This window comes from Ailuropoda melanoleuca, chromosome 2, assembly GCF_002007445.2.
Source record: "Ailuropoda melanoleuca isolate Jingjing chromosome 2, ASM200744v2, whole genome shotgun sequence".
Taxonomy (NCBI): Eukaryota; Metazoa; Chordata; class Mammalia; order Carnivora; family Ursidae; genus Ailuropoda; species Ailuropoda melanoleuca.
In genome coordinates, this window is record NC_048219.1 from 188,506,103 (window position 1) to 188,517,589 (window position 11,487).

At 41.8% G+C, this 11,487-nt stretch overlaps 1 protein-coding gene across 2 annotated transcripts; it reads left to right on the forward strand.

Moving 5' to 3' along the window:
- The first annotated feature begins 1,991 nt into the window (after positions 1 to 1,991).
- On the forward strand, positions 1,992 to 5,423 carry CCL20 (C-C motif chemokine ligand 20). 2 transcript variants are annotated; one of them, XM_019805367.2, is made up of 4 exons: positions 1,992 to 2,123; positions 3,189 to 3,303; positions 4,028 to 4,105; positions 4,968 to 5,423. In XM_019805367.2, exons 1-4 carry the CDS (start codon positions 2,048 to 2,050, stop codon positions 4,987 to 4,989), a joined length of 291 nt encoding a protein of 96 aa, XP_019660926.1. In that variant the 5' UTR covers positions 1,992 to 2,047; the 3' UTR covers positions 4,990 to 5,423. The 2 variants fall into 2 exon arrangements, with proteins under 2 accessions (XP_019660926.1, XP_019660927.1); XM_019805368.2 differs by having other exon boundaries at positions 3,192 to 3,303; positions 4,968 to 5,421.
- Positions 5,424 to 11,487: the final 6,064 nt, after the last annotated feature.

The following is an 11,487-nucleotide window of genomic DNA, read 5'->3' on the forward strand; positions in this document are numbered from 1 at the left end:
TATGGTGGTTCACAGTCTTCTTTATCTCTTATAGTTGATAGTGATGACCCCCTTTCATTCCCTGCACCCCCGCGTCTGCTTTGTTTTGATTGGTCTAGTAAAAGCTTGTTGATGTTGTTGACCTCTTCAAAGAACCAAATTTGAGTTCCACTGATTTCCTCTATTGTTTTGCTCTTTCTTATTTCACGTATCCATGCTGTAAGTTTCTCTCTGAGCAGTACTTTTACTGCATGAATTTTGGTGTGCTGTGTTTTCATTTTCATTCGTTTCAAAGTATTTTCTACTTTCTTTATGATTTCTTCTTTGACACATTAGTTATATAGGAATATATCACTTAATATCCACATATTGTAAATTTCCAAAATTCCTTCTGTTATGGATTCTAATTTAATTCCATTGTGGTTTTGAAAGCATACTTTGTATGATTTTAATCCTTTTACATTTAGTAAGACTTCTTCTATGACAGCCTATGATTTATCTTGGAGAATGTTCTATGTGCCCTTGAGAAGGATGCCTGTTCTGTTGTAGGGTGTTCTATAGATGTCTGTTAGGTCTAGTTGGTTTACAGTGTTGTGTTTTTTCTGTTCAGTATTGGAAATATGGTATTGAAGTATCCGAGTTTTATTGTTGAATTTTTTATTCCTCTCTACGATTCTGTCAATTTTGCTTCATGTATTTTTGGGTGCTATTGTTTAGTGTATGTATGGTCATAATTCTTGTATCTTCCCAATGGATTGACCCTTTATGATTATGGAACTCCCTCTTTATCTCTAGTAACAATTTTTGTTTTAAAATCTATTTTGCCAGATAGAGCGACTCCAGTTTTCTTTACTTTTTTTTTTTTTTTTTTTGCTGCTTACATGGTATATCTTTTTTTGACCTATCTACTTTCAACATATTTGTGTTCAGTGGACAGTTTTTGTTTAATGATTTCAATGTTTTTTACATTTATTTTTTAAATAACCATACGATACAAGTCATTTTTTCCCTTGATGTACAGTTCTAGGATTTTAACACATGCGTAGCTCATGTGTAACCATGCCTGTGATAGGATAGAAAATATTATATTATTTCCAAAAACTCGCTTCCTGCGAACCCAATCCCTGGCATAGAATGATATTCTCCCCTGCGGTGAGTTCTCATTACACCATCATAGGTCAGGGATTCTTATTACATTATGATCACCATCACTATGATTTGACACTGATTTTGTTGATTGTCTTTTTTCTTCAACCCTTCTGAGGCTTTGCGTGGAGCTGTGTACTAGTTCGGCTGCGTTAAGGGCAGGTGGGGGTAATTTTCCAGGCTACAATATTGATTAGAGTCATTCAAATGGAGAAGAGTCTTAGAAGAATTGACAGAACCTCAAGATGAAGCTGAGGCTTGAGTCTTATTTAAGGGCTGCTATGTTCCACCAAGCTTGGGAAACCACTAGAGCATTGTCATGTTACCTAATCTGAACGGTAGCCTAGACATTCCAGGTCTTTGGTGATAGCTGAACACCAACCGTGCAATTATAAATGCATCCCCAAGTATGCCTGGCATCCTATCTCATCCCTCCTGCTCCCAACTGACTCTGGAAAGCAAATACAGTGTAACAATAGAGTCTTGTAATGTCCCTGGGGAGGGCTGACCTTTGTATCTGTTGTTAATCCTTGTCCTCTCTTTTCAGAGACAAGAGATTAAGTGAATACTGCCTGAAACGCTTTTCTGAGCCACAGGGCTGGGCTATTTCCCTCTTTGAAAACCCAGAGGATTTAACAGGATTTTCCCCTTCTCAAACACTGCTCCCCCCACCCTGACCTTCACAGCTTCCCAACATCAGGGAAAGGCAGGAAGTTTTCCCTGTGGTTTTTCTTTGTGACGACATGATGGGGCAGGTTGATCAATGGGGGAAAACCCATGTCAGAACACGCCTTCTGTGTACATTCCCAATATTTGCTATAAGTAGGGCCATCCCAGACCCAGGCTGCTATCAGAACCTAGTAGCACTCCCAGAGCACTGGGTCCCCAGCACTGAGCAGATCTATTCTTTGAGCTGAAAAGGATGGGCAGTAGCAAGAATTTGCTCCTGGCTGCTTTGATGGCAGTGCTGGTATTCTACTTATGCAGCACGTCAGAAGGTAAGCATCACTCTTTCTGCGGACACTGGAGGAAGAGCTGTTTTCATTCTCCTCTGAGCCTTGAGCTCCCCTGGGGGTCCCCAAGGAATGGGAGCCTGTTGGAAAGTCTTCAGAAGTGGTGGGAGTTGTCAGCTCATTGGTGAGTGAGGAGGTAACAGTTACCGCTGCTCAGGCTTTTTTTCTCTGCTGTCAATCTCAGCAGATATTTGGGGTGCCTGGGTTCTTAGAGGCCCCCAAGCTCCACAACAAGGCCAAAGTACTCTTTTGGGGAGTGATGTAAGTTGTGTCACGTTACCAGTGAATGGGGTCATTCTGAAACGTAGGAAACACTCCCACGTTTCCAACTTTTTCACCTCCCACCTAAATAATTTTAGTAAAGTTCAAAACTCATCCTTTAGGGGCAGATTATGGCATCTGACTTCTCCATCCTTACGTGGCTTTGGGCCATTTCTTGCCAACTCAGAGATCACATTTATCCTTTACCTTACAGCAGGTTATAACTTAACCTGGGGGAGTGTCTGAGTATTGCTTTATGACTGTGGGAGTACATCACTTTTAGCAACAGGTGCATTCCCAGAAATACACGTGTTGAATTTTTATGACCAACATATTTCCATTAATATCACAATTTCAAAGTGCTTTTGCAGCTCCTATAAATTGCATTTTCCTTTGTAACTTCTTATCATGCCCCTCGTCTCAATGCTCAGTGCCAAGCAATAGATTAAAATCTCCATATTTTCTGAATTTGGAAGGTTGTCTATAAGAATTTCTTCAAGTGGGAGATAGTCATATTCTTGAGTGGTTATAATGAGCTTAAATAAAACACTGCCTGTTTGTGTTTCTCACTAGAGATATTACTTTTGTGAGAAGTCACGGACTTCTAAACTGTATTATTGAACCAAACTCACCCAGTACATAAGCTCCCCCCTTTTTTTAAGAGAGCTGTAAACTACATTAGATCGGGTCTCAAAGACATTGCAATTGCTTCTCCAAATAGTAGTTCCATAATACATATTAGAGGAGAAATTTATTCGTATATACTAAGTACCTTTAATTTCTTTTCAGCAGCAAGCAACTTTGATTGCTGTCTTCGATATACAGAACATATCCTTCATCCCAAGTTTATTGTGGGCTTCACACAGCAGCTGGCCAATGAAGCTTGCGACATCAACGCCGTCATGTAAGTTATTAATTGACTCATTCGATTGTGTCAGGAGCATGTGGGAATTTCAAGTATAAAAATTTTGCCTTTCTGAAGTTTCAGAAATAACTGATGTGGCAAAGATATGTTAGTTTTGATATGTATTCCAAAGTTTAAAATAGGACTGGAATAAGGCAAAAGCTTAGTTTTTCTTAAAAAGAACAGAGTGGAGGGAAAAATCACTTTTTAAGATAAACTTAATAAGCTACTAATATGGCATCTCAGGAAAATATGGGAGATACGAATTTTTAAGCGAGCATCCTCTACCAGAGAACGGTTGGGGCTAGAAGTAAGAACTCAGAGTTATAATACTTTCACACGTAATAATCTTGATCCGTCTAGGATGTTATACCTCAGAATGATACAAGTTATTGGTTGATTATACACATATTTTGTGTGACCACCAGCAACAAAATTAAATAACAATTCTGAGCCTTATTGTCCAGTCATTGCACAGCTATTTGTTAAAATACAGAGAAAGTAGGAGAGAATCACTTTCATTTCCTGCATCAAGCTTTATCAGAAACAATTTTTTTTTTTGTATTTTGTTTCACCTCTGAAATTCATAAAATGGTTAGTGGGTAGAGCAGTCCATCGGGTACAGAACTTCCATTGCATGCTCTGTGAAACAACAATTCAAAACTCTTTTAAGCACAAATCAAATTTTCTGTATGTGTGTGTGTGTGTGTGTGTGTTTTTAAAGCTTTTACACAAAGAAAAGATTGGCTGTGTGCGCAGATCCAAAGAAGAACTGGGTGAGAAAGGCTGTGCAAATCCTCAGGTATGGGACATTTACCTTCGGCCCCTCTTCAAATGTCTGGGGCAAGGTCATGTACAGAGTGGTGGATCGTGGGCTCGCTGGGACCCTTTAGACTAAGCACTGTAGAATTTTATTTATTTTATTTTTTTAAAGATTTATTTATTTATTTTAGAGAGAGAAAGAGCGGGGGGAGGAGCAGAGGGAGAGGAAGAGAGAATCTTGAGCAGATTCTGTGTTGAGCATGGAGCCCGACGCAGGGCTCCATCTCACGACCCTGGGATCATGACCTGAGCAGAACTCCAGAGCTGGTCACTTAACCAACTGAGCCACCCAGGCGCCCAGCAGTGTTGAATTTTAAAGGGGAAATTTCAGTTGGACCATGAAAACAAAAAATTCATTTTTTCCACTTACACATCATTTTAATCTTTTAAATTTAGTGATTTTCCCATGATGTATAAGATTCTTCTGTGCATTTGATAGTCGCTAGCTGCTTGACTTTTGTTGCAAAGATGCCTCCTATTTATATAATGTACAGACTGCATGACATTGGTTTGTTAAAAATAAAGAGTCAAAAAGAGATCAGTGGTTCTGATTTACACTGATGTAACATTTTATTTTATCAAAACGAACAGAAGTCACCTAACACAAATGTGCCACAGACACTGATTTTAAAGATGCAACCCAAGTGTTAGGTCCCGTTTCTGTCATTAGCTAGCTGAGTTCTGCTGGGCAAGGCCCTTCCTCTCTGAATCTTGATTTGCTCCTCTGGGCTCTTCAGCTCCTGGCATCCTGGGCACGAGAAGCAATCTTTAGGTACAAAAGCTATTCCTCCCAGCCGGTCACCCTGTCTTTGCTTATTTTTTTCTTCTTTTTCTTTTTATAGCCACAGAGTCAAGAAGATGTAAAACTGATGCTCTCTGGAATGCAATTGGATGGAGTCCATGAACAAAAAGAGTCTAGCTGGCATTGGAGGCTGAGTGTGTAGCCCATCTCTGATTTGTGCTTCACTGGACTTGTCCAATTAATGAAGTTGATACATATTGCATCATAGTTTGCTTTGTTAAGCATCACATTAGAGTCAAACTCTATTTTATGTTATTTATATATATATATATGTTTTGTGTGTGTGTGTTTGCTATTTAATACTAATTTCCTATAAGCTATTTGGTTTAGTATGAGGTATAACGTTCTGTTCGGAAGAATGAGGTTATATGGACTTTCTTGTAAGCAGCAAGCTATTTGTAAAAAACCTATTTAACATTCTTCTTCCGCATAGTTTTGTTTCCTAAACTGTTGTAATTATTCTGTAAAAGAGAAAAATGATGATAAAAATAAATATTGAAAATAAAAGAATGAACTGAAAATTGCTTGTTGATAGAGTTACATAGCACTTTTTAAGATATATGTTACAGTATTTTTAAATATTTAAAGGTGTGGTAAATCTAAAATTTGAGGGGAAATCATATTTACCATTCACTTCTGCCTGGCTGTTCTCCTTATCCCTGTTGCTCATAGTCCTGGTTTTCATTCTATATGACTTATAATGAAAACGGTTTTTGTTTGTTTTTTTTAATTCAAAGTCACCCAAACCAAAAATTAGAAAATCCACAGCTTCATTAGAGGTCCATAGCTCAGTATTTATCAATATAAAACTTTTCAAAATAAAGTGTATCTATATACTTTGTGACTACAGGCATGATAACCACTGAGAAAATGCCTTGAGAAATCCTTTTGTCCATCATTGTCACCAGCGAGGAACCTAGGAATGGGCATCTCAGCACAGAAACATTTCTCTATTTCAAACGTCCTCCAGAGTCATCCTTAAACAGTTTTCAAAAAGGAAATGACAAGGCAGAGGGTTCTAGGAACTGATTGCCTCACTAAGTGGAGGAGAGACTTGAGGTGTGTGAAACTTAGCAAGAACCCAGACATAAGAAAAAAGGGTCCTGGACCAGGGGAGTTACCACCATAGTATTCAAGTAGCGAAGTCCGTGGTTTGCCACAGCACTCAGGACTGTCTGCCCTAGACTCCAAGGGCCATGAAGGATCGCTGGAGGCAGGCACACCAATGATATGATGCAAAATCCAAACACACAAACCCATAAAGCAGGGCAATGGTGGGTCATTGGCATAGAGCCAAGAGTGGTAAACGGCCCAATCCGCCCCGAAGTCATCTCTATGCCCAGGAATAATAACACTGAGTCATAAGGGAAAGTATGCTCCATATCCTGTTTGTTTATTCATCAAACATGGGTTTAGTACTGATTATGTGCTAGGTACTGAGCCAACTGAAGCTTGTGATACCAAGAGATAAAGTCAGGACTTGGTCTTTGCTCCCAGGTAATTAGGGCTGAGCAGTGAGGTGAGAGGGAGGGGAGAAGAAAATCAGCTATTTCCACACATGCTGTGAGCACTTGGATAAAGAGAGTCACAGAGTGCCAGAAGGCATCCATAGTGAAGGCTTCCAGAAGGAAAGAATACTGGGTTGAATCAGATTCAATAGCCAATATTCGACGTTCTTGAGCTATGGGGATGGCAATTGTCTATGGTTCCATATTTGAGCTGAGGTATGAGTGGACAGTAGGAGCCACCCAGTTGGAAAATCAGAAGGTGTTTGGAAATATCTGGGGGCATATTTTAGGTCTCATCATGTCTGAAGGTGGGGTACTGTGGGTATTTAGTAGGTAGGAGACAAGGATGCTAAAGCTATTGGAATGCACAAATAGTCCTGCCCAATGAAGAATTGCCCCATCCAAATGTCAACTGTGCCACCAGTTTGGCAAACTGGATGAAGTGGAAAGTACGCAAGGAGTAGGGGGTGGGGTGGGGTAGTTGCAGGTGAAGTGAAACTGTTACCTCGACCAAGTCTAGTGGTTTGAACTTGAACACGGGAACACTGGGGATGTGTGAGAAAGTCCAAGCAGGGGGAAAGGGATGTAGGGAGGAAAACAGGAGAACTGCTGCAGGGAGAGCAGCAGTGAATAAGGTGAGAGATGGTGAGAACTCAGTGAAAGCCAGGGTAGAAAGACAGGTGCATAAATAAATCTTAAAAAAAAGCCAAAGAACAAAAGCAGAGAATCATACAAGGACCCGCCTCCATCACACAGCTTCAACCAACCAATGGCCATCTTGTTACATCTGTAACACCGAACTCAAAAAAACAATTGTTTTATGTGTGTGTGTATGGTTTGTTTGTTTGTTTTTTTTTTTTTTGCAGTTGAACTTGTTTGAATGAAAATCCAGATAAAGTCCACACACTGCATTTGTTTGATTTATTTATTTATTTATTTTACTTCTAATCTGTGTTTCTTACCCCCTCATCTTTGCAATTTATGTTTTGGAGAAACCAGGACACATGTTCTGTAGTTTCTCATCTTCTGGGTTTTGTTGATTTGCATTCCTATGCTATCATTTAGCACGTTCCCTAACTCTGAGTTATAAACAGAGGCTGAGTTGAAGCTTGATTTGAGGAGGGAGACATTTTATAAGTGACATTGTGCCATGTAGGCCTAAAGTTGCCTGAACTGATGTAGCAACAGGTGTGGAAGGGGGGGACTGTGGGCTTGTGCCCAAGTCTTCACAGAATGTGAAGAATGGATCAAGACCTTCACCTGACAGCTGGGGATGGGGGTGGGGACTGGATGGGCTAATGCCATGCATATATTTCAAAGGGGGTGATGAGGAAGGGGGTAGGAATGGGGAAGCGCCATCATGAAAGCACAGAAATGCTGGTTTCCGTCTGCTCCTGACCATGTGCTTGTCTTGAGAAGACCGTAGGAGCAGTGATGTTCTTGCCATAGACTTAAGTTTCAACTGAAGGAGGGAGCTGTGGGACGGGAAGATGGAAGGATAGGAAAAAATTGCCAGAAGAAGCCAGAGGGGGACATAACGAAGATGAGTTGGAGGCACACAACAGTACTGGAATGGGGACACGAGACATGAGGAAGGGCAGATGAATGCAAGGGTTTGGGTTTGGGTTACAGACATGTCATCAATAATATCTAACCTTCTAAGATTGCTGATGTATTACCTCATTTAAACATGAGGCAGGCACTATTTTTGTGTCCATTTCGCAGATAGAGAAACTGAGGGTGAAAGGAATTAAGGAATTTACCCAGTGTCATACAGTCTTGTGATACGATGGAATCAGTTGGTCTCACATTCCGCCCAGGCATCAGACATAAAGGTGTTTCTGTGTTAATGAAGAGAGCAGCACCTGTGGTGTTTGACGCTTCTTTTTTTTTTTTTTTAAGGGTTATTAACTTATTTTGGAGCGTAGGGGAGGGGCAGAGGGAGAGGGAGAGAGAGGATCTCAAGCAGAGATGTGGGGCTCCGTCTCACAACCTTGAGATCAAGACCTGAGCCAAANCCCCCCCCCCCCCCCCGTCCCATGTGTTTGCTGCTTCTTAATGTTGGTTCTTTTCCTGGTTCTTTGTCGTCTTCGTAGGCCTCTATGTGCTCTGCTATTTTAGAACCTATCAACGTGTTAGACTATAGAACATTTTAGACTTTTTTTTTGGTATTGAAATGACTTAAAAAGTTGGTTTCTTCAAGAAGTAGGTAAGCTCCCGTGGTGATGTGGGCAGGGCCGGACGCAGGTCACCGAGCTGTGCTGCTTCTTTCTCGTGAGACAGTCCTTTGTCATCAGTCCAGGGGCTGCCTGGCTTCAGCACAGTGGGGGTGTGGTCTCCTCTGGCTCACAAGCTGTGTTTCACTACTTGAAGGCATTCCATTCCCTCAGTCTCCACCCCCAAGGCTCCCTGGGCAGAGTTTGCCCTCACCACCTGCCTCTTCCTGCCCCCCTCCCGCTGCTCAGCTGGGCTCTGACCCTGTCGGGGCCTGCCCCAGCCTGCCCCACTCCCTCCTTCACTCTGCACATCGGATTGACGGTCTCCAGGTGTGAAACCTGCCTACAGGGAAGTCAGCCTAGGTGGGAACGTCACTGCAGTGAAGGGGTGTTTTCCGCTTTGCAGCAAAGCGGGGTAAAAATGTTGTCTCCCCAGAACCAAACTAGAAACCCCCAATGACATGGCGTGCCCTGGGCAGGCTGCGCTGCCCCCCCTCTGAGCATAGCTGCCTCTCGTCTTGCTACCTAATCCCATTTTCTTACACCTGCTTTGCTCTAATCTCACGCAGGTCTCGAACTTCTTAGTTTCTACCTTTTCTTTCAATCTATCAGCAGGCTTCAATTCTTGGCCGGGCCCAAACCTCATGATGTGTCGCCCCCCTTTCTGGCCACCTGATCTAAGCTGGTCTTCCTACTTACTTATTTCATAGCCCCTTGTAAATACTTAGACACGCTGGCAAGCTGTTGGGGCCTCTGTTTTCGCATTTATGAAGTGGGGGTGATTCTGGCGCTTGCCCTAGAGAGTTGCTATAAGGATTAAATGAACTGATACTTGGAACCATTCTCAGCACCTCGTAGACACCCAAATATTACCATTCCTGCCGCTGGCACTACCTGTAAATGTTTATTCATTTATGATCAGTTGGCTGGTTTCTAGAGCAGCTTCTCATACTGTAATAGAAGCTCATTGCTGCACAGATTTCTCTCTACGTACTCACTTCTGCCTCCCCAACACCTAAAACAGTGACTGCCCAGAGGGGATTCTCAATAAATAATAGTCAAATGAAATTATTTCTGTAAAATACTAGTCAGGCATGTGTTCACAGTATATGTACATACGAAGAAAATCTGCAAGAAACGCAGCAGCGCTTATTGTATGATCTTGTGTTATAAAAACACATATGCGTATCCAGAGCGAAAACGAAAAGAGAAACACCCATCTGATTATTTGTCTTAATTCCAGGCTTTGAAATAAGGGGTAAATTTTGTTTTTTTCCTAACATTTCTTTTTCTTTTTGAAAAATTCTCCACTAGGAAATATCTGGACTTACTTAAAAATAGAAATAGAATAGAAATAGCCACCTGATTTTATCTCTTACTTGTTAAGAATAGAAATTTCTAGAAATTCTGCTTTATTAGGTCTAGAGTGAAGTCCAAGAATCTCTATTTCTACAAGCGCCCAGCAGATTCTCATGTCCTGGAAGAAGTCCATGAGTAAGGGAACAGATCTGTTTATCCCTGTGGAGGTTAGGGTCAGCCCAGAGGAGTCCTATCTTTTTTTTTTTTTTTTAAGATTTATTTATTTATTTATGAGAGAGAGAGAGAGAGCCAGCAAGTGCACGCGGGGGTGGGGCAGAGAAGAGAGAGAGAGAATCCCAGGCAGACTCTGTGCTGAACACAGCGCCCGATACGGGGCTCAATTTCAACACCCCATGATCATGACCTGAGCTGAAACCAAGAGTCGGTCACTCAACTGACTGCATCACCCAGTCTCCTCTAGAGGAGCCCTATCTTAAAAGGTCTCTAAACTGAGAGGTTGATTAAGGAAAAGTTGATTAAAGCAAGAAAAATTTTGTTTTCTTTGCCAAGGGCTGGCCTTCCTCATCTGAAGGAAATGAGTGAGCTTTCTCTCCCTACGCAGTGGGATCAGGTCACTCCCTGCTTCAAGGTGGTTGGACAAGTTCACCTTGGGGCCCAGAAGAGAGAGCTATCCAGGTGGGACAAGCACCCAGGCTTACATGATCAGCAGGAGGTGAGGCTGGGAATGGAGCCCGGGTCAACTTGGTCCCCAAATCCACGCCTTTAGAGCTCTGGAAGAGAATGAGACCCTCAGATTATTGATAGCACTCCAGGCACAGGTATCATAGCCAGAAAACTAGGACCCTGTTCACCACTCTATCCCAGAGCTCAGCAGAATGCCTGTCACACGCGAGGTCCAGGAAATACCTGCCAAGTTAATAAATGATTCTGAATTTGCATGCTCATTTACAACATCATAAATCTGTGATTTTCTTTAACATCAAGTCTTTAATTTTCAGAGAACTTAATGCAGTTGATACCCAAAAAGGGATAAGAAATTACAGCTGTGGTCTACCTCTGTCCTCAGCAAGCAGCAGCACCCCCACATCACTGTCAGAGTTGGAATACTGGAAGCAGACGGGCGGCCATTCTCAATTATTTCTCAGGTTCTCAAAGGTGATGTTAGAAGAAACATGCGCCTCCACCTTTACTTTCTGATTTAAGTTCGTTGTACACATACCCATGATCGCTTGTCTTTTCAAAATGACAGATTTCCGCTAAGTTTCTGTTATTTTGTTTTGCTCTGTTTTCTTGTCCATATTTACTCAACTCTCCAACTGCTTAGGGTGTAATTAGATCCACAGAAGGGCAAGGTGAGTGAGCGTCTCGCGGTGAGACCCCAGGAAAAACTAAAGAATGATTACGTAGGGAACCGAACATACGTTGTCATTTATTTGATAAGAGGCCTGAATGAATTAAATACATTGCTCTTTGCTTAAGTTCCCAACTGTGTAAAAGATGAAAGTAAAGGCCCCTG

Coding starts and splice junctions, on each gene's coding strand:
- CCL20 (XM_019805367.2), top strand. CDS start 2,048: ATGGGCAGTAGCAAGAATTTGCTCCTGGCTGCTTTGATGGCAGTGCTG. Junction 2,124..3,188: donor CTTATGCAGCACGTCAGAAG/GTAAGCATCACT, acceptor ATTTCTTTTCAG/CAGCAAGCAACTTTGATTGC. Junction 3,304..4,027: donor TGCGACATCAACGCCGTCAT/GTAAGTTATTAA, acceptor GTGTTTTTAAAG/CTTTTACACAAAGAAAAGAT.